General features: G+C 40.8%; 5 protein-coding genes and 1 long non-coding RNA gene across 6 annotated transcripts; 4 read left to right on the top strand and 2 right to left on the bottom strand.

Moving 5' to 3' along the window:
* Positions 1-170: 170 nt before the first annotated feature.
* samd8 (sterile alpha motif domain containing 8) lies at positions 171-5817 on the bottom strand. Its single transcript, XM_008313894.3, has 6 exons — positions 5636-5817; positions 3769-4344; positions 2997-3092; positions 2753-2870; positions 2509-2659; positions 171-1842 (listed from the first exon to the last, which is right to left on the bottom strand). Exons 2-6 carry the CDS (start codon positions 4323-4325, stop codon positions 1538-1540), a joined length of 1227 nt encoding a protein of 408 aa, XP_008312116.1. The 5' UTR covers positions 4326-4344; positions 5636-5817; the 3' UTR covers positions 171-1537.
* A 194-nt stretch (positions 5818-6011) lies between these two features.
* On the top strand, positions 6012-7043 carry LOC103381508 (dual specificity protein phosphatase 13-like). Its single transcript, XM_008313896.2, has 3 exons — positions 6012-6380; positions 6464-6681; positions 6799-7043. Exons 1-3 carry the CDS (start codon positions 6244-6246, stop codon positions 6987-6989), a joined length of 546 nt encoding a protein of 181 aa, XP_008312118.1. The 5' UTR covers positions 6012-6243; the 3' UTR covers positions 6990-7043.
* A 1161-nt stretch (positions 7044-8204) lies between these two features.
* LOC103381509 (dual specificity protein phosphatase 13-like) lies at positions 8205-10547 on the top strand. Its single transcript, XM_008313897.3, has 3 exons — positions 8205-8350; positions 8572-8789; positions 9268-10547. Exons 1-3 carry the CDS (start codon positions 8223-8225, stop codon positions 9477-9479), a joined length of 558 nt encoding a protein of 185 aa, XP_008312119.1. The 5' UTR covers positions 8205-8222; the 3' UTR covers positions 9480-10547.
* On the bottom strand, positions 9010-20543 carry LOC112487403 (uncharacterized). The gene is made up of 5 exons (XR_003050466.1): positions 20415-20543; positions 19957-20053; positions 13781-13941; positions 9252-9437; positions 9010-9127 (listed from the first exon to the last, which is right to left on the bottom strand). It is a non-coding gene; the product is annotated as an uncharacterized LOC112487403 (long non-coding RNA).
* On the top strand, positions 11489-16887 carry LOC103381506 (dual specificity phosphatase DUPD1-like). The gene is made up of 4 exons (XM_008313892.3): positions 11489-11609; positions 13179-13363; positions 14720-14940; positions 15707-16887. The coding sequence occupies exons 2-4, from the start codon at positions 13209-13211 to the stop codon at positions 15928-15930; spliced, it is 600 nt and encodes a 199-aa protein (XP_008312114.1). The 5' UTR covers positions 11489-11609; positions 13179-13208; the 3' UTR covers positions 15931-16887.
* LOC103381503 (dual specificity protein phosphatase 13-like) lies at positions 17858-20102 on the top strand. Its single transcript, XM_025058090.1, has 3 exons — positions 17858-18565; positions 18791-19008; positions 19872-20102. The coding sequence occupies exons 1-3, from the start codon at positions 18264-18266 to the stop codon at positions 20072-20074; spliced, it is 723 nt and encodes a 240-aa protein (XP_024913858.1). The 5' UTR covers positions 17858-18263; the 3' UTR covers positions 20075-20102.
* Positions 20544-21319: the final 776 nt, after the last annotated feature.

Below are 21319 nucleotides of genomic sequence, written 5' to 3'. Positions count from 1 at the left end.
TCATCTATGGTGGTACTGTGGAATTATGACTTTTAACAACCAGAACATCCACCTATGACTTACACGGGAAATGTCCCCTGATGCTAATGATTGGCTAAGGTTCCTTTATTATACATAAGGCAATGATAATATGAAAGGGAATGAAAAAAATAGGAAAATACCAGTTTTTATTTTTGTTTTAGCACTTTAATTATTGAACGAGACAATAAACAAGTCATGTGGCTTTGCAGTAGAATGTGCACACATAAAATCAGTCTTGCACAGCAAAGGTCAGTTTTATTTAGAACATTCATGTCCTTTACACCCCTCCAGTTCCAAGGACAATAACAACATCATCTCCTACTGCAGAGGCAAATCAATGAAATGTAGAGACCCACCTAAAATGAGCGTCTCACTTAAATAGCACAATGTGTCTCAAACAAATACATACTTAAGAACAACTGTAAACAATTCTGCTTGTGCATGTTGCTGCAACTGGTTATGTAATATAAAAATACTTATCAACATTTACAAAATGAATAAATTAATAGAAACAAACATCTTCAAATGATGATGATGATCCTTTTAAGAACCTCTACAATAGAGCCATGTCCAAATATCAACATTTGGAAAGATCAAATTATATGCAGGTCATTTACATCGTAGGACAATTAAAAAAGCACTATACAAATACCCAACAATACACATACACAGAAAACTATCACTACAGTCAAGAATGTTGGCAAAGAGAATTCAATTTAAGACAGCTGGAAACACATTCCATCATTTGGCCAAAAATAATCTGTTTGAATGCATTGGTAATGATTTTATATTAAAAGAAAAACTGAAGTATGTAAACAATAAACCCAAAAAGTTTATATTAACGGACTGCACTTCAGACATTCAAAACATGTTTGTTTTTTTTTTCAATTATGAAAAATGCTGTACAGAATAAAATGTTGTATTGGTAAGTAACGCTCCAAATATTGCTTTGACACTGGTCCACAAATTTTTGATTTAATAAATTGCAAAATTATGATTATTTGGTCTGAACCCTGAAATGGTTAGATGTCTAAATGGAAAAAGAAAAAGTGTGTGTGGGGTTGAAATAGATAACCTGATGTCGGAGAACACCTATTTTACATGCATCTCTGTGTTACTGTGTGCTAATGAAAAAACAATGTGTTAGTTGTAGAGCAAGAAAACAAAAAAAATCACACTACATATATTCCAATAAATCCCTTTTTGTGAAAAGAAAACAATAAAATCTCCTTTTTAGTTTTTAAATAAAGTTCAGTGTCAACATGGCTTTCAAAAAAAAAAAATGTGAATTGAGTTTAATCCTCCTGAAAATGGTGACAGGTGAAACATGTTTGAGGATAAATCCCAGATTATAAGAAGGCAATGGCTGTGTATCCCATCAGGCCTCAGTGCTGACAGGATCAGTCGGGCGTACAGTTGAGGGAAAATCTCACACTGCTACGCTGTTGGCAACTTGTCAGAGCAAACACAAAAGCACAGGTCAAGTAGTTTCAGACAGCACTGCTGTTCCTATCTTTTATCCGATAAGCCTCTTCATCACAGTGGGTCGAGAGAAGGGCCAGCAGTATTCGTTGGGGACGGGTCCATTGACATTGCATTCAAAGAAAGAGAACATGGGAAACCAGATGCGGGCTCGGCGACTCTGCTGGTAGGCCCGTGTGTTAGCTAGAGTGTGGTAATACAGGAACAGTCTGGTAGTGATGTAGAAGGCGATGAAGACGTCAATGGAATAGTGTTCATGTGCGGCCAGGATGAAAAAGATGCCAAAGAGGTTAAGGACCCAGGACAGGGTGTGAATAAAATTCCAACTCCGTGGAGTATCTTTGTGAGACAATTACAAAAAAACAGAAATTAGTTAAAAACGGTATGCCTTCTAATGCTGGATGTAATACCAGCGAAACCCACAGTGTGGCAGTAAAGCAAACATTAACAAACAGCAATTCAAAAATGTCTACTGACCTTTTAATAACAAAATGGACTTTAGTATAGTAAAGTAGTAAACAGCTTATCTGTTTGGAATTAGGAAAAGTCCTAGAAAAAGTCTAAAACTTCATTTTCTTTTAGACCATTAGTATCTATACAAGTTATTTCTATATTTATTTCTATATTATATTAGTATTATAGTATGTATCAATTAGTATTATATCTATATTTACACAATATTATATATACATAATATACATAGTATAAATTAATACTCTAAAATATATATCTAATACTAATTAATGCATACTATAAAGTTGCAGAACACTCTTTTATATGTACATATACCCACTGTATAAATATATATATAAAAAGAGTGTTCTGCAACACGGTCAGAAAGCCACATGCACTCCTCATGTCAACAGTTAGATGCTTTTATTATTCATATCTCTGTTTCCTCAATGCCTTAAGTCAAAGTGGACAGCTAACACTTTTCAGCACAAGCACAAAATAATTAGTTAGGATTAAAATTACTTTAACAGGCGTCAACAGAATCAAACTTACACTCTGTGACGAAGAAGTTCAGCATGGTGAGGACCACGGTGTGACCGCTGAACATGTAATCGCCACATGTGTGCACTCCAGTCAAGCTCATCCCAAAACCACTCCAGATGGCCACGGCTCGATGCAGTTTGGCCCAAACGTCACCGTATATCTGCAGAGAGGGAAGAGGGAATGTCAACAACTGTGACGCAATTCAGTGCAGGCCCAGTCAGTCAGTCATGAAAGCAGAGCATGTGTTGGCTACCTTTCCTGAGCACTGCAGGTGCTGCCCTGGCACAGACAGGGAGGTGACAAACATGGTGATGCAGCGCAGCATGAACACCGTCCCCATGAGGCTGCACATCCGCCGCAACAGGATGGATCTGCAAGTGGTGTACAGTTGTCATCGCCTGATCGTTCCATGCTATTGATTTATGGGAAACGCGGCAAGTGATCTGCACAACAATCCCTGCAGCAATATGGCACCAAGTGCTGTAAATGACTTGTACCTATGTTTATGCAGCAGCAGGACCAGCAGCCAGATGTTACAGAGAATCACTCCACACGTCTCAGCCATGGCAAAGGCCCATGGAATTCTTGGCACGCTGTGAGAACAGGCAGAAATAACTAATTAATTTGTAAAACAGAAAAACATGTGACCTTAAGCAGTTGTTTTTCAAACCGAGAGAAGATGAGTTAAATAAAATGAATCAAATTATTATTATTATTATTTTCATAACCATTTGTCCTGAACCTTACAACACATTACTGCCATAATGGTTGGATTCTCACATTTCAGATTGAACACACCTCGTATGCTATCAGAAACTTGGCATGATGACTCTGAGACTTTGCTTTTTTTTTTGTCTGGTCCGACCAAAATTTTTATTCCATTACTCTGTGACCTCCAACAACAGCGGTTTTCAAACCAAGCACTCTCGTTTTAATGCCTCCAAACAAACAAGGACTAAAGATCTTTTGTTCTAACAAATATTTGCATTTGCATGAAATCTGCTTTTCCAAGAGGCTAAAAATGAGGAGCTTATAGTCTGGCTGCAATCACACAATTCACACCAGGAAGTAGGTCACAAAGTAGAAAAAACATTTCAAAGGTCTCTGTGAACCTACACTAACCCAGTAGGAATAAGGTTGGCCAATTTTAGATCCATTCAATGAGTAAGTAGGGCAGCAACGTCGCCACCTTGTGGTGACAGTCTGACAGATTAAACTATACATCTCAGTATCATCCTTCATGTCAGTTTATGCATGTGAAACCCTCACCTGTCTAAGAAAATATCAGGCAGTGGTGGGTATGTGCGCATGTCAGGCACCCTCTCATGCACAATAACCATGACGAAGGACGTGAAACCGAATACAAAGACCACGTAGACAGAGCTTAGCACAGTCTTCCAGTATTCTGGATCCAGACGCCTTGTCTGCTGCTTGTACTTTCCGTTAGTGTACTGGTGGTACTCCTCTCCCACTGGCGCCGTGTCCGTGCTGTCGCAGTCTCTACCCTGATCTCCGTTACACAGCCAGTCCACGCTGCTCCCCGATCCTGTGGGGGAATGGCCATCAAAGGGGAGACCCAGCTCCTCCAGCACGTCCACATTCTGCTTCTGCAGTTTGCGGATGGACACCATCAGCCGCTTGATGTCTCCCAGCACCTTCAGCTCCAAAGGTGGCGAGCGGAGGTCGTATTCACTGAGGGCGAGCAGACTGGTGCCGTCCAGTCGGTGCTTGTTGCACAGCAGGTCCACATAATCACAAAAGCCCTCTTCCCTCAGCCACTTGGCCACATGTTTGGGCGCCCAGTGACGAACACTCAGTTGGGACATTTTGTCCTTCGACGGACGGCTGAAGGAAAATACAAGACGTTTAAATAGTGTTACTTTAAATGTCTCATTGCCAATATCACTTCCTCTTTGACTTCCTCCCTAACAAAAAACAGGAATCTTAAGAAGTTGACAGCTCAATCAAATCATTATTTACTAAACCCACAATTAGAATTCTGGACAATTACAACAAAAGTCTAATTGGGGTTTTAATAAGTAGACAGGGTTTTGACAACTTGGACAAATACTGCACATTAAGCCAACAATGGCAGAATTTTGCAGGAATTTCTCCTGTGCACTGTTTGGTCACAAATGTGTGTGTGAAAGAGGAGACACACTCACTTGATTAAACAGGGACTTGGATTTCTCTGTTTGTAATCTCCCAATCTCATTATAGGCTGACAGTGTGACCCTCATTCTTGTTTAATCTCATTTAATTGATTGTGACAACAGACTCTGTCCCCAGGAGTGCCCATGTATCCTCAGAGTCAGCATTTCCGACTGCGTATACTAAATGTGGTTGACTTTTGACACATACAAGTCGTTTTGTTTTGTCTGTTTGTCTCAACTATTTCAAGCCTTGTTTCGATCTACTTTTAAATTACAGAACCAAAACAAGTACCAAAATAGCTTATAAACATAACACGTGGAAGCCCAAACGTGTATTTACCCTTTTACTTCTTATAAATACTCTTGTTTGCTATGTCTACTCTTTTTAATTTACAAAACAGACACCATTCTCTGCAAGACAAAGGCTGCAACTAAAGTCTATAGACCTAAAAAAAAAAAAGATTTTTATATAAAGCCTGACTTTTGACTGCACACAGTTCTGTACAGTTCTTATATAAAGTCTATGCCATGAGGCATACACTTATAGTCTCGATATATGAATGAGGATTACGTTTGAATTGTCTAACTTATTGAAGGGTATTCATGTATGCTGCACATTTAAGCAGTCCAATACATGGATCAAGGACACTGAAATAGATGCCGCCTCTTGTTATTGCAATTCCTAATGAAAACAGTGCTATATGCTAGCTGTGACTCACGCCCACTTGCAATAACCTACAATGGTATTCACTTACAACGGGGCCTTAGGGCTACTGATAATTTGACTTTATTCTTCACTGTCAAACTCCGGCAGCTGTAAGGTTTATTTTGTGTCTATAAATTGAAATTTGAGTAGCACTTGGACGCTGTTCTGTTCTGCCTTATCACATTCACAGTCTCAACACAAGCAGGTCAATTCAGCTAAAGACAGCTAGCTCGTCATTCGTTTACCCCACCACAACCTTCATCTTATTGTTACTCACCCGGACAGTGATACAACAGGGGACGGTACCGAATTGTTCTGATTCAGCCGGCTAGCTGAACGGCATCTCGAACGTAGACTGTCGACGTGTTAGTTGTTGCCGCAAAAGGTCTACTTCTTTGGGAATCATTTTGGCCCCGATTTTGAGCTTGTTAGCATGGCTGTTGACAACACCAGGGCGTAACGCTCAGAGTAGATGCGCACAAGTAATGTCAGCTAACGGGCTTCTTCCACGTGTGGGAGCGAAAGTATCATTCTTGCTGTACAACACTGGCATCTGCTGGTGACAGCTGTAAACTACTCAACTCTACACAACCATTTTGTTGTTTTGATATTAAAAGACAGTCTTTGGGCAAATGTTCGCTGCAAATGTTCGGAATTGTGGCTACGAAAAATGTAGTGGTTTGTAATTAATTGTTTTTAAAAATACGCCGCCGAGTAATATTTAGAATATAGGTCATTTTGTTTTATTATAGACCACACAGCTGTTCTCGTCAGTACCAACATGGTTGTAATAAAGCCTCCACAGAGTCTGAAAATAAATCTTAGTAGACGAAATCTACAAATAAAGAAATATACATAGCAGTTCTTTAATAAGTCAGTTAAGCAATGATTAGTCTACAGGATAGTAACACAACTGTCCCTACTGCCCCCACTGTGGTGGAGTTAGAGAAGGTTTTGTTTGGAGGAAAAAGGTTTGGTAATCCTGTTGATGAAGTTTGGCCTAACCTCTTCATTGGTGACCTGTAAGTCCAGCTGCACACTTCTTTTGGGACTTTATGATTACTGTGTTCATGATGATAAATCCTGGATTCTGTATTGTGTGCAGGTCTGTCGCCAATGATCGCTACAAAATATGGAAGATGGGAATCACTCATATTTTAAACGCAGCCCATGGGAAAACACACTGTCAGGGGAGCCATGACTTCTATGGATCCAATGTGGATTATTATGGAGTGCCTGCAGATGACTCACCAACCTTTGACCTCTCTCACTATTTCCTTCCCTCAGCTAATTATATTAAGGATGCACTTAGTATGCCTGGAGGTAAACAGTCACCATGTTGCTGTTGTATGACTCACTTCTAATGCTTGTGCCTTCCCGAATATCTCCAAGGTCAGGATTTAAACTCTATACTAACATTGTAATGTTATTTTTCACCAGCCAGGGTTTTTGTTCATTGTGCAGTTGGAGTCAGCAGGTCTGCCTCCCTGGTCCTGGCCTACCTCATGATCCATCACCGTTACACCCTATTAGAGGCCATCAATAAGGTCAAAGAGCACAGGTGGATTTTCCCAAACAGAGGATTCCTCAAACAGCTCCGTGCTCTGGATGAGAAATTATGTAAAACCTGAGATCATTTTAGTAAAAGAAAAACTGAAATAAATTATTTTTTACTGAACAAAGTCTTGAAATGCTCGTTTTTCATAATTTGTGCGCAGCAGTAAAAAGCAGACTAGTTCCATTTAAATATTTAATGAAGCAATAAACATTCCTTATTATTATCATAAATATTTAATGTTATATATATATATATACAGTATATATATACACAGCCAGACAAAGTCACTTAAATGGCTGCCTTTTCTTTTGTGTTTGATCTATGCGTTTTTCACAGTTTATATATATTTTAGTAGATAGAATTAGAAAAATTCTGTATCGCACATAAGGTGTTCTGATAGTTTTAAAGTTACAGGCAGAGTAACCAACATCTGCAAATACAGTAGTGACATTCTTCACACTCTGAAAACATGGATCCTGTCACCTGCAGCTATGAATCACATTCCGCCAGTTATTGTTATGTACAAACCCAAGTGGCCTCAGGTCTCGGTACACACACTACGGTGGACTGATCGATAAGCAGAAGCAACACTTCTGATCATCAATCAATACCTGTCTGTGGGTCAAAACGACCCCCAGACCTTTATTGATAGAACCTGTATACAACAGCACTGACATTTTACAATAGTTATTGAGCTCAAATTGTACACGTGCATTCATGACCCCGAGAGGAGTCATTACTATTCCTGGCATAAAAAAAAAAGAAGGCTAATTATGTTTTTTTATGTACACAGAAGCAGGAATTGACCTGTAACATAACGGGAGGGTTAACAAAGAGGTTTGCAGCGGTGAGAACAGTTTGATGTCATGTGCAGCCGACGGCGATGCTTAATTTTCTCTGTTCTTGTTCAATGGCCTTTCACAGCATATTAATGTCAGAGCAGTAAGCTGGTTGCATGAAGCTGTTACAGACACTCCCGTCCATAAATACTGTTTGTGCTGCACGTCCTCACGCTTTTACACATTTTCTCCATAATTACATCCAATTTTCCCTGCTCTGTGGAGTAACTCATCTCTGTTCCCGACCCTAATAAATGAGAGTCCCTGCACAGCCGTGGAGTGGAGTAGTGCCCCCTGCATGTAAACGACTACTACCTAGGTTAAGAGCTATATTAAGTAACTGCCCAGTGACAGCAGATAAACACCTGCTGCTGCACATCATCCTGAGCCGGAGCAGACGGGAAGCGCTTTAATACAACAAATATTTGGAACAGGATTCAATCCAAGAGGGGGGATTTGGACTTAAAATGTCAGCCCAGAAAGGCAAGAGAAAGGAATATCTGACCGTGAAGGATCTGCAGAAGGTCTTGGACTCGTGCAAACTACATCTTAATCAAATAGATGAGGTCTGGCCAAACATATTCATAGGGAACGTGTAAGTACACCTTTTTATTTCAAATTTAAACCCCGACTTTATGAGTTTGCCTTGGATGGGAGCGCGGGACTTGATTTTAATAAGTCTCCTAAGGTCATATGCCTCCGCCGTGCAATATTACCTGCCAAATATTTTATCACTGTGACATTAAAAACGCTGTGCTCTAATGCTTCAGCCTTCACGTAGGTCTTGAACTTCTTTCTGTCTCTTTGTCTTGCTAGGGCAGTAGCCCAAAACAAGGCTACCTTGCAGAAATTAGGTATAACTCATGTGTTAAACGCTGCCCACTCCAAGCGAGGCAGCGTAGGGAACCAAAGCTTTTATGGCAACGACTTTGTGTATTGTGGCATTCCAGCAGATGACTCGACACACTTTGATCTGGATGTTTACTTCAAGCAGGCAGCTGATTTCATTCACAATGCCCTGAAGACACCCAGTGGTAAGACTTTTTAAGTTTTTCTTTTAATTATCCAACTCACCCTCTGTAAGTCATGTTTTCAGCATAAAGCCTTAAAATAGCATTTACTCAACTTCCACCACCCCGCTGCCCTGTCACCTGTCACCATGATGTTACATCACTATTAGCCTCCAAGCGTATTTTCAGCCAGCAGAAATAACAAGTCTTACCTTGCAGAAGCTATAATGTGGCCATGGCACTTCTTAAATGAATTATCAAGCAGAGGATGAGAAGCGATTACGGGGATTTTGTCTCTTCTACAGAAAAGTACCTTAGGTGAACAAAGGTGATGAGTCGCTGGCTCTATTTTTAGCTCCGGGCTGTAAAAAATATACACATATAAAAGAAAGCCACACAGTGGGATGGAGGCGGTCATGAATGTTATTAATAAGACTGAGGGGCCCACTCACTAATCTTTTCTTTAACTGCCACCTCTCCACTCACCTCCCCTATTCCTCAGGGAAAGTTCTGGTGCACTGCATCATGGGAATGAGCCGCTCGTCCACACTGGTGCTGGCCTACCTCATGATCCACCGTCACCTCACGCTCAAACAGGCTCTGCAGAAGCTGGTCCAGAAGAGAGCCATCTACCCCAACAGGAACTTCCTGGCTCTACTCTTGGATCTGGACCTTCAGATGACCAGAAAGAAAAAGACATGTCAGATTCTGTAATCAACAATGTGAAGTTTAGACCCGTCACTCCGAGGATCGAGGACCGTACGGTCTGTCCGTGGAGACGGAAAGAGATTTACAGCCAGTAAGCTGGAGAAGTTGGGTCAAATTAGGGACGATTCTGCTTAGAGACATTAAGACCAACACACGTTATCAACTACGTCTGCAGTTAGTAATTAGCATCAGACAACGAATTTTACCAACATGAAATTACTCAGTTCCTTCCATTAGTTCTTTTTTTATAGTCTGTCCAACTAAATATCAGCACATTGTGCTGCTGTAGTAGCTAGCCTGGTTAGTAGCTAACCCGATTGGTTCCAAAACCGAGTATTTGCAGGTGTTTCCAGTTATCAGACCTTTGATTGATGGACATGCTGTCAGTGACACACTGTGACCAATCACTGTTGTGCTTTATTGTCCTTTTTTATCTAAATAAGATCATTGTACAAGACCAGAAACGACTGCAGCTATAAGGCTAATGTTTAAAATGCTAATAATGAGCAGTCAGGAGCAGTACTCTTCTACTTCTTGGTTTAGCTATATCTTTTTTTTTTTACATTTGGTAACGAGATGTCATAGACAACTGACCAATCAGATGTAAGTATTTTAGCCACACTGATGTGTTCATTAGCCAACAGCCAACAAAAATGTTCAGATACTTGAACCAAATCCAAAAGAGCTGAGCCTGAAAAACTTGCCACTGTAGCAATACGGCCACCATTACAGCGCCACCCTCAGGCTAAGCCAAGGTAATAATAATAATAGGTCATCTGGTCAGTAATGAGCTGTGTTATCCTCATGGACCTGCTGAAAGGGCTTTAAACTCTCTTTCGTTTTTTTATTGGTGTGTTTTTGGAGGTTTTATTGTTAGAACGTCTTTAAAAAACAAGCGTAGTCGTTAGAATTAAATTCAATCTTAATGAAATGTGAAATGAGGAGGAAGGGAAGAAGAGTGCTGAAGATTTTTTTTTTTGATTATGTCTTGAATGTGTCTTATACTTGTTAGTTGTTTTTTTTTTTCTCACCACCTTGGTTTGTATCACAGCAGAATGGACCAAATGTCTCATATACTGTATATATTTCTACATATATGTATATAATATGTATATAAATATATATACATGTATGTGAAATATGATCTTATTTTGCAAACAGAAATGATGAAAACGTGTGTGTGTGTGTGTGTAAGACAGTGACGGGAACAAATTGGCGTTATCTGTCATGTACAGTGTGTCTTTGTCGTGCTAGCTGAGCCAGTTGCTGCTGCGTATCCAAAAGGCTTCTGGTTTTTGATCGTCCGTGACATTTTCTGTAGAGATATTAACGACAGACGCACCCAGGCGTATACGTGCATGCACCAGTAGCAGAATTTGACAGCGATGATTTCTACCTGTTACAAATGATTACCTCTCAGTCTCATTATGTGACAGCGCCACATACGTGAATCCACACATGGACGTGCAGAAACACTGCATTTTCTGAAGCACCGGTGTTTAAAGAGCCTGTAAAAAAGTCTCTGCCACGTAAAATGTTTTGCATTGTTGAACTGTTACAAGAGCTACTGCAAAGGACACTTGATGTAAATAATGAAAAGAAAATGTTAATGGTCCACACGTTGGAACATTACATTCTGTCAGGTCTCTACTGTGTATTGCAGTTGTTTTTACGTGCGAATGGTTGCCAGGTTTTCCTTGCACTTTCTTTCATTGAATGCTGTAAAGACTGAACCATCTTTTCTGTATTGAGGTGTCAGAGGTCGCCAGTTTTTCCTGCACTTTGATTCATTAAATTCTTTAACGACTCCTGTGATCAAACAGGCAGCACTTAATGCAAATGTGTGGTGAAGAGTCTCAGGCAGTGCCACTCTGTACACTCATCCTATCTACTGCTTTGGCTTTTGAAAAAGCTGTGTCCTATCCTCCCTCCCATGCTGGCAGCTCGGGTAACCTTTAAGGAATGCAGAAGACGATGCCAGGATTATTTTGGGCTGAGATTCAGATGTTAAAAAAGGAAAAAGGTTGTGGGGTGGATTACCAAGTAGAACACAGACAGCTGAGCTCAGCCAACATGTAGAGCTACAGAGAGAGAGAGAGAGAGAGAGGGACTGAAGATCCACATTTTGAGAGAAAGGTAAGTGTTCAACACTGGAGTAGATTTAATGTGGTCGAATGTGTTGCCTGTGTGAACATGATTACACGTTCTATTTCAGTGTGCAGATTTATTGTGCTGTACACCGATGGTTTCCAGAAAACATGTCTATGAAGCGCTTTTTTCGACTGTTCTGGGATGAATGTATTTGGGCTGTTCACTGTTACAGTTTTCTCTTTTATTAATTAGCGCTCTAATCCAGACAGCCCACATCTGAAAGGCTAAATTGGAAAGTGTAATTCATAAAAGTACCAAGAAGAGGCCCAGAGGAGTTGAAAAGGAGCCATATTTATTTGCCCTCCATGTTAACTGTGGGCACTTTCCCATACATAGCATCTTTAATTACACAGAAGTGGAGCAGGAAGCACAGGTTAGCCTAAGGGAGGGGGGGTGGGGTGAAAGCAGCTCCGCACTTAAACATGTGCACCAGGGAAATCAGTTCTCTGCCCTGACTGTGGGAGGGAAGAGGAGACGCGGGGAGGGAGGGAGAGGAAGGGCTGTACTTATAGATCAATGAGGAGAGAGAAACGCCTTCGGCTACTCTGGGCACAAGATGTACTTGAGCAAAGACAGACTTTGCTCAGCCTTCAGGACTCACACACCCATATGCACGGAGCACGCACTGGATCAGATGCAAAGCGTTTTTTTTTCCTTCTATCTGAGTGACTGGCGTGCTCATGCAGACGGCGATGGCAAGGCATCAGCATGGTGATGTCTTGAGTGCTACCTCCATATGCCACGGCAGCTTAACAAAAGGTCACAGAAGCAGATTTAGTCTCACTGACTCATCCCTGTGGACACAACAATACGTCCCCCAACCCAGAGCGCCCGACTGCTTCTCCGCACACCAGTAGAATGCAAACAGAATTTTTAGCCGCCATCGGGTTCTTTGCTTAACAATGCACGCACAACCCTGTCCTCTCCATGGCTCGGAGCAGAACGGCGCAGCTATAGATGCTAATGTATACAGGGTGCAGATTGTAAATGCACAGGTTACTTCTGCCTGCAGGAAATGAAAAGCTGTAGTTTAAGAGCCTTGAATGGCAATTTTCTGTATTTACAGAAATAAATAATAAAAGAAAAGTGCTTCAAAACAGGAGAGAAAATAAGGACAGCGTCAATGTACTGTAATGTGCTATTAGGGCTCTCTTCTGCAGTGGAGTCCATTAATTGGTGATATGATGGTCACCATGCGCTGGATGCACGCCTGTGGACTCGTACATTAATTCATACACCACACTGTGATGCTATATATTTTTCTATTGTACGTATTTATAGCAGCTTACTGTATTGTGATGTCCTCACCTGAGTACAGCCATTTAAAGTTACCAGTGCTTCCACTCTATCCACTTTTTCTATGCTAACCTATAATTGAGAGAAAGTAAAGAAGCAGCAGCAGCAGCAGCACTCACCTCTCCATGACTTCTCAGCACTTGCGTGTGTGTGTGTGTGTGTGTGTGTGCGTGTGACCCAAATTTTATTGCCGAGACAATGCTGTCAAATTAAACTCTGTTTGAGAGCAGATATATGCTGTCGCTGTGTGTGTGACAGGTTGTAAAAGGAGCGGTGAAATATTCAGACATGCCCAGAGGCCTAGGCTGCCTGGCGAGCCCTGAGGGGGCAGGCAGCAGGTACGAGACCCCCCCGGCTTCAGAGCTCCAGAGGCTGATGTGGACAAAGAGAGACAGCAACAACCACCTGGACGAGGTTCAGCCGCGGATCTACATCGGAGACATGTAAGACTAATCCAGATCACTGTGTTTAGATGCTGTGATGACGGAGTGATGGAGGGTTCTTCCTTTAAGACGCAGCTAGAGTGACTGACGGATCATGTGGTACCTGAGCTAGCGGTACGCTGGTACGTGATCCTGGACAGAGACAAAAATACACAGTGATAGCTTAAATATTCAGTTAAACAGACTATTTATGCAGGAGAGACGGTGGGGATAGGGTGGGGGGGTGTGTGATGATGGGTGTGAGAACTGACAAGAGTAGAAGGATGTCGGACACATGACGGAATTCTGATTCACTACACAGCGAGAAGAGCTATCAGAAACTGACTGTGCGCAGAGTTTACATGTCCCAAAACATATGTGCACACACTTCTGAGTGAAAGGCAAATAAAGTAAAAATCACAGTTGAAATAGATTTACCTTGCTGCGTCCCCTCCTGCTGTAGCTCCTCGCCCCATAGGAAGGGCTCACTCCCCACTTTGGGAATCACTGTATTGAATTATGGGGCCTGAGCGCAGGTGCATGAAGAAGGTCTCGGCTGTTTTTTTCCAAATCAGTTTGAGTACGCCCACTGTGGCCACCTGATGAAGACACAGGCCAAAGTCATCATTCTTCTTCTCTACTGCAGTTGTGGAACAGAATAGTTCTAGAAATTCATCTTTTTCTACCTCAGTCGGTTTTGTGCTACATTATATTTATTAACATCCATGTGTTTTATTCTATTTTGTAAACACTTGGTTTTCCTCTAGGCCGAGCTTTTTTTTCTGTGTGTGTGCGCTATGACGCTTCCATCGATGAAAGCTCAAAGCCTAAATTATACGCTGAATAAATCTGAAAGATTCCTAAATGCTGGGTACAGAAGGTTTAGAATATTACTATGTAAACACACATCAATGGGTTGTGCTCACGAATTAGGTCAGTTTTTAAAGTTGTTTTTCCTTTTTTTTAATTTTTAAACCACAGCCTACAAATAACTGTTTCTCTGTGTAAATAAATAATAATAAAAAAACTCCCTTAAAACATGCTAGCTTGTTTAGAATTGTAAAATGCATTGCTCTATATAAAATAATTTGGCACACACTCTTCTCTGGATAATCACTAAATAGTTTTGTGCATATAAATCTTGCTCATATTAAACTGTTGTGTGTTTTTAACCTTCAGGTCGGGACCCCATGTGGGGTCGTCTGAAAAAACAAAATCACGTGACGAAAAAGTCTCTGAGGTCGGGAAAAATTTGTTATGTCAAAATGGGGACCCAAACCAAAAAGTGTTGGCAAAGCACTGGGTTTGTGCTTATGGAGATATCGAAGCTTTATTTTCAGTGGCCCGCTGATATGTAACGGCGTATTTTCTCTTTAGGTACGCAGCCAAAGACAAGAGGACACTCCAAGCTCACCGCATCACTCATGTGCTTAACGCCGCTGATGGCAAGTTCAACGTGAACACGGGCCAGAGCTTCTACAGAGACACAAATATCACTTATCATGGAGTGGAAGCGTTTGACATGCCGTCCTTTGACTTGAGTCCCTTCTTTTACCAAGCCGCCAATTTCATCAAGAACGCTTTAAGCTCACCCACAGGTGAGAAGCTCTCAGTGCACTCAAGCCATTTGTCATCATTTTAACACATTAACTCACATCAGACATGTTGGTTGTTTTTTTGTTTCGCCCAGCAAGGCAAGGTGCTGAAACATTTGTCAGTCAATTCCCATTACAGCAGCCCCCAGTTGTATTAGTCATTAAAATGCAAATCAAACACTAAACACAATATCAATCTAATATCTTTCCCCCACAGTAATCTGCTCATAAGCTGAGACCTTGCCTGGGAAAATTGGTTTTAAATGGATTGCCCTGGTAATTTGTAAGCAACACTTTTATTGGACATGGAAATTACACAATTATGTTTGTGGCCTGTGTCTGTTCGGCCTGTTATGCAAAGTGAAGCGGGTATCTGACATGGCAGCAATAAGATGCGGCTTTCTCCCTCACATTCTGGCTGATGGAGGGCTCCAGTGTGCGGCGAGGCCTACAGTAATCCCCGGCAGAAATACACCGACCCCCAGACAGTTCAATTACGCGCTCCTCTGCACCCTAATCCTCGGCCCCGATAAGGAAGCAGGGATTACCATGTGTAGAAACATTGTGGGAAACTTTTAGCTAGGTGTTAGAAGTAGTGCTCTCTGTGATGTGCATGGTTTTTTTTTTAATCCACAGTAACAAATTAGACAGTTAGAATAAAGTGCACAACAATAATCCAGTTGTCACGGGCTTATAAGTGGAGACTGGAGTAGCTCTGCAGCTCTGACGTGACCCACAGGAAATTGTTTTTGTTTCCACCGATTGTTAGGAAGAGTGTTTGTCCACTGCGCCATGGGCCTCAGCCGCTCATCCACTCTGGTCCTGGCCTATCTCATGATCCACAACGACATGACGCTGGTGGACGCAATTAAAGCCGTCAGCGCCAACAGAAACATCTCACCCAACGCCGGTTTCCTGGAGCAGCTCAGAAAACTGGACAAACAGCTGCACTGCCGAGAGTCGTCCAGGAGCTCATACAATGGACGGACCTGAGATAAAAATCGACCTTGAGCCACTGGAATACGGCATTGTTTCAGCCGTCACTATAACGTAAAGAAACATGTCTTTATATTTAAGACAAGACAGCTTTCACTATGTTTTAACACAGATTCTGACATATAAACTCAATGTCAACATGGGATTGCTTTTCTTTAGCTGCTTTTAACACAACTAAATTCATGAGTTGTTTCCTAACACTGGTGCTGCCGTGAAAAAGAAGAACTCCAAGACGTGCATCTCAGAGATTCTCCTGACCCCAGGATCAGGTGATCCTGGAAGAAGAAAAAAATTATATTTCATATTTGAATGAGCGGGCACCCGCAGGTCAGAAAATACATAATTGATGAGAAAAATATCAAGCAGTGTTTCCATAATTTATCAGTGGAAGTCTTCTGAAATGAATACAATTAGTGTTGAGGTCAAGGCATGTGCTATTGAACACCGCCTTTCAAACACTGGGGGCTTGAAAACAGACAGAGACAGAATAAGAAGGAATTCAACATCCTCAGTTTGTAAGTGAGAATAATATGAATTGATTAATGACACGGGGTCAAAAAATAAAACTGTTAAGTTTACAGTTGTGCTAGGAATGATACATTAGGTGATAATGAATTTATTAACATTGATGTAAGCCTCACTTTGGCTCTAAAAGCTACATAAAATCAATGACTTAGACTAAGTAATGACTTAGTAAGACTAGGTAAGGTATAAGGTATGTAAAAATTTAATGTAAGAAACACAGAGTACAGTGACCCCTCGAGATACAAGCATAATCCGTTCCAGGACCGAGCTCCTATCTCAAATCACTTTTCCCATAAGAAATAACAGGAAAGAAAATGAATCGTTCCGGCCTTCTAAAAAACTCCATCCATTAGTGCTAATAACAACGGAAAAAACATGTTTTTAATTGCTATAGGGACATACACAGACACAAAAAATAGTATATTAGGATTCCTGTGATAGAACTTACATAAACTTAGAATTAACGTTTCTATTTTTATTTATTTTTTTGCTTTTTTTGCTTTGTATTCTTTCTTTAGCAAGCACCACCACCAGAGGTTCCACTGTATTTTCTTGAATTTTACCCTGCAGGTGGGGCTGAAAGCAATTGTAATGCTTTGTTTCTTCAGTTGATAACATTTACTACATTGATAAGTGATTTTGTGTAGAGTAAAATAAATGACAGCCACAAACCAGTTTCTAATACTCACTGGACTGATGCTGATTGGTTGTTGTTTACACCTCCATAAAGCCACAAACCAGTGTATTATAGAAAATTATGATTTAAAAACCCCCACATTTTTTACATTACAAAATAAGTTCTTTCCTCTCCTGTTTTCAATGCCCACTGTCTTCCTATATTTCCCTATTTATGTCTGAAAGCTGCTGATGTCATCCATCCTCCTTTTTTATAGTAATCAGTTTTTAATTAGTTTTCATTAAACTCACTTGCTTGACAAAAAAAAAAGAAGAAGAAGAAAAGCCCAGTATGTTCTGAATAAGTCATGATAATGTAACGGTAAGCACGTCTGTGGCTTCTAGTTAAAGTTGTCACAACACAAGCTGCCTGGCTTCTGTCACAGTCATGCCCAGAATAAATAGCCCACATTGCTCCTGCTCAGACTCTGGCATCTTCAGCTGTCTCATTCCAGCAGGACTCAAGTCTCTAAACAACACTGATCTGCACTTCACATGAAAAACAGAGCCGGGCCGCGGCAATAAGCTTCATGTGTGCCACAAGGCCCTCTCCAGGAAGAGAAACTAGCAGGAGCGGGGCGACTGTAACATCTTTTTTTTTTCCATCCAAGGACATTTCTAATACTCACTGGACTGATGCTGATTGGTTGTTGTTTACACCTCCATAATTCAAGAATAAAATGTATTATAGAAAACCCCCACATTTTTTACATTACAAAATAAGTTCTTTCCTCTCCTGTTTTCAATGCCCACTGTCTTCCTATATTTCCCTATTTATGTCTGAAAGCTGCTGATGTCATCCATCCTCCTTTTTTATAGTAATCCGTTTTTAATTAGTTTTCATTAAACTCACTTGCTTGACAAAAAAAAAGAAGAAGAAGAAAAGCCCAGTATGTTCTGAATAAGTCATGATAATGTAACGGTAAGCACGTCTGTGGCTTCTAGTTAAAGTTGTCACAACACAAGCTGCCTGGCTTCTGTCACAGTCATGCCCAGAATAAATAGCCCACATTGCTCCTGCTCAGACTCTGGCATCTTCAGCTGTCTCATTCCAGCAGGACTCAAGTCTCTAAACAACACTGATCTGCACTTCACATGAAAAACAGAGCCGGGCCGCGGCAATAAGCTTCATGTGTGCCACAAGGCCCTCTCCAGGAAGAGAAACTAGCAGGAGCGGGGCGACTGTAACATCTTTTTTTTTCCATCCAAGGACATCAAATCTTTTGGGAGTGTGCGTGTGTGTGTGTGTGTTGCTGAATGCCATTTGTGACGACAATGACAGGAGCAAAGTGAAAGCTGCGGCTATGAACCCAGTGGAGGAGTCAGAGTACCAAACACCTCCCACCTGCGATCTGCTCAGCCTTCTGCTGAGAAACAGACGCCCCACCGGAGCTGTCAACGAGGTTTGGCCCAACCTCTACATCGGAGATGCGTAAGTGTCATTCTCACTTGGGTCCCCTGCTGCAAAGCGGAGGGATTTGATTGAGAAACTGTTGCTGCAAACACGGCCTCTATTTGGCCATCTGACGGAACAAATATAAAAAAGTGTGTACATTTGAGTCACAAGTGACACATTTGCAAACATATGTCTGCAGACTGAAGACCAACACGGCAAACTACACTGGTTGTGTTGTTTTCTGTGTTGTGACGTTCCCAGGGCCACAGCGCAGGATAAAACCCGGTTGGTCAATCTGGGTGTCACCCACGTGGTCAACGCTGCAGGTGGAAAACAGCATATTGACACCGGGGCCCATTTCTACGCAGACACTGACATACTGTACCATGAGGTAGAAGCAACAGACTGTAAAGACTTTGACTTACGTCCATTTTTTACCAAGACATCTGATTTCATTCACGGCGCTCTGAGCCAGAAAGGTAAGAGTCAGTTTGTACTGGTGAAAAACAATGACAACAAAACAGGAAATAGATATGATCTCAGAAAGTAGAGCAGCCTAGCCTAACAGAAGATTTCTGCAAGCCCAGGGACATTTTATTTTTCTTGAATTAGTTTTTCATCATGTTTGTTATTTTATTTTCCCTGATCACATGTTCAGAAAGCTACTGCAGCATCTTAAACTGGCCACAGGGAAAATATGAAAGATACATAAATATTTTTTTTAAAAATTACACAAGCCTAAAGTTATGTCCTCAAAACTGTTCCTTTGTTTGTTTGTTCGTTTTTTGTGTGTTTAAGAAACTAAAACTGGAGACAGTCAGATAAATAACCCAGATCTTAGTCATTGTCTGATTTGGAACTGCATAGATTTCCTGCTATTTTTCAGCAGCGTCTCCACCGATCTATTCTTATCTCCCTTTCTTCAGCAGTGTATTCAAACAAACACATCTATGTGCAGCCTGTGAGACTGGAAATTTGGTTAAAAAGTGCAACGTGTGTAAGTTATGAAACCCTTTTGGACAGTTCTCATGTGGACCTCATGTAATCGGACAAAAAGATGCAACAGCAGTGTAGCACAGGTTATCCAATTCAAATTTACTTTATATATATACATATAGATATATGAAGTAAGAATATAAAGTGTATATATAGAGTATACTGTATATAGTACATGCTAGTGATGACGTAAGCTAACATTACTAATTCACTATGAATAAGAATTTGTGCAAAAGCTACACATATTATACTTAAATATAACATATCTCTGAATTTGTAAATTAATAATACAAGCTGCTGCTGTATGTGCTATTTTTATTTGCATCGTCGTCTGTCCCCTGAGCAGGTAAGGTGCTAGTCCACTGTGCCCGAGGAATCAGCCGCTCAGCCACACTTGTGTTGGCCTTCCTCATGATAAAAGAGAGACTCACCCTGGTCCAAGCAATAGAGACCGTTGGTCAGCGAAGGAACATTCTGCCAAACGTTGGATTTCTGAAGCAGCTCCGTCATCTGGACTCATCTTTGTTTCTGCGCAGCAGAACAACATGACATAAACAACTAGGATTTCACCACTGAACTTTTCATTCATTAGATCTTATTATTATGTTGTTTGTCTTTTTTTACACCATTGAATTAATAATAATAATAGAATTGTGTGTCTTGCATTTCTGTATTTTGGACCTGGTTCACAGAGTAACTAACCCTGCTTCCTCTATCTTCAATTAAACAGAGCAGTGAGATGGTAAAAGGCATCGCAGCCTCCAACTGAGAAGCTAAATGGAACTTAATAATGTGCATATTTACACCCCGACTTCTCCCTACTGTGAACTGTCAAAATAAACAAGACCCATGGTCACCATTCACAGAATTCACACACACTCTTACTTACACAGCCGAGTCCTTGGGTCCTTATTAGGAAATGCACTTCAGGAGAGTGAATCGACTGAAAGAAGGTAGTGATGAGGCTAAAACTACAGTACATTTAGCTGCACACGCTGTCATCACAAGAGGTTTTTTTTTTTACAGATCGTATTTTCGAAAGTTTTTCAGCGGATTCTGCCACAAGGACACCGGTCTCTAAAAATACACCCCTTAAAATGCTGTTAAAAACTCACAGACTCATCTAAAATGCACAGCCTCAGCAGTTCTTAATCTCCCTCAAGAGGAATTTGGTGTAGAATAAACCTGTAGAAATAATATTCTGTCTTGTTTTCATTTTATTGTAAGCAACGGTTGTTTGTTTTGAATTATTATCAGTGGATATTATACCCAGTTGGTGGCAGTAATGTAATTCAAAAGGCGCAAAAGTAAAAGGACAAGGAAATTAGCTTAGCCGAGCCAGAAATTGTCATGAATCTTTATGTTCATACATCGGTAGCTATTACTATTTACCACTAAACCTTATTTAATAAAATAGAAGACTTAGACTTACTTACTTCGATACTATACCGCAGTACTATTCTTATCTTATATACCGGACATACAGTACACGACCATCATAGAGATGATTTTTCATGTTCAAAAAAACCTTTGTCACTGGCACATTAAACTTTTGGAATTGTGCATTCCAATCGATTGATAGCACCCCCTAGAGATGACTTTGGGGGAATATTGTGCTCTGTGCTTATACACACTTACATTTAACTTTGTATTCCAGCCTAATGCTGGTCAAAGTGTGGTCTCTAAAACTAATTTCAAATACTCCTTTGTTAAATAGCCAACAAGTTATCACTTGTTAAAGTTGATTTATTTATTACTTTTTTTACTTTAACTGTACGATTTGTGTTTTAATAG

This window comes from Cynoglossus semilaevis, chromosome 8 (genome assembly GCF_000523025.1).
Source record: "Cynoglossus semilaevis isolate Cse_v1.0 chromosome 8, Cse_v1.0, whole genome shotgun sequence".
In the NCBI taxonomy this organism is placed as follows: Eukaryota; Metazoa; Chordata; class Actinopteri; order Pleuronectiformes; family Cynoglossidae; genus Cynoglossus; species Cynoglossus semilaevis.
This window is presented reverse-complemented; position numbering and strand designations above follow the sequence as displayed.

What these genes read in the sequence shown, in the direction of transcription:
- LOC103381509 (XM_008313897.3), top strand. Translation starts at nt 8,223, where the DNA reads ATGTCAGCCCAGAAAGGCAAGAGAAAGGAATATCTGACCGTGAAGGAT. An exon ending in AACATATTCATAGGGAACGT is followed by an intron (nt 8,351 to 8,571) that starts GTAAGTACACCT and finishes TTGTCTTGCTAG; the next exon opens with GGCAGTAGCCCAAAACAAGG. An exon ending in TGCCCTGAAGACACCCAGTG is followed by an intron (nt 8,790 to 9,267) that starts GTAAGACTTTTT and finishes CCTATTCCTCAG; the next exon opens with GGAAAGTTCTGGTGCACTGC.
- LOC103381506 (XM_008313892.3), top strand. Translation starts at nt 13,209, where the DNA reads ATGCCCAGAGGCCTAGGCTGCCTGGCGAGCCCTGAGGGGGCAGGCAGC. An exon ending in CGGATCTACATCGGAGACAT is followed by an intron (nt 13,364 to 14,719) that starts GTAAGACTAATC and finishes TTTTCTCTTTAG; the next exon opens with GTACGCAGCCAAAGACAAGA. An exon ending in CGCTTTAAGCTCACCCACAG is followed by an intron (nt 14,941 to 15,706) that starts GTGAGAAGCTCT and finishes ACCGATTGTTAG; the next exon opens with GAAGAGTGTTTGTCCACTGC.
- samd8 (XM_008313894.3), bottom strand. Translation starts at nt 4,325, where the DNA reads ATGTCCCAACTGAGTGTTCGTCACTGGGCGCCCAAACATGTGGCCAAG. An exon ending in CCTGATATTTTCTTAGACAG is followed by an intron (nt 3,093 to 3,768) that starts GTGAGGGTTTCA and finishes CTGTTCTCACAG; the next exon opens with CGTGCCAAGAATTCCATGGG. An exon ending in CTGCTGCTGCATAAACATAG is followed by an intron (nt 2,871 to 2,996) that starts GTACAAGTCATT and finishes CACCACTTGCAG; the next exon opens with ATCCATCCTGTTGCGGCGGA.
- LOC103381508 (XM_008313896.2), top strand. Translation starts at nt 6,244, where the DNA reads ATGATTAGTCTACAGGATAGTAACACAACTGTCCCTACTGCCCCCACT. An exon ending in AACCTCTTCATTGGTGACCT is followed by an intron (nt 6,381 to 6,463) that starts GTAAGTCCAGCT and finishes TATTGTGTGCAG; the next exon opens with GTCTGTCGCCAATGATCGCT. An exon ending in TGCACTTAGTATGCCTGGAG is followed by an intron (nt 6,682 to 6,798) that starts GTAAACAGTCAC and finishes ATTTTTCACCAG; the next exon opens with CCAGGGTTTTTGTTCATTGT.
- LOC103381503 (XM_025058090.1), top strand. Translation starts at nt 18,264, where the DNA reads ATGTGTGCCACAAGGCCCTCTCCAGGAAGAGAAACTAGCAGGAGCGGG. An exon ending in AACCTCTACATCGGAGATGC is followed by an intron (nt 18,566 to 18,790) that starts GTAAGTGTCATT and finishes TGACGTTCCCAG; the next exon opens with GGCCACAGCGCAGGATAAAA. An exon ending in CGGCGCTCTGAGCCAGAAAG is followed by an intron (nt 19,009 to 19,871) that starts GTAAGAGTCAGT and finishes TCCCCTGAGCAG; the next exon opens with GTAAGGTGCTAGTCCACTGT.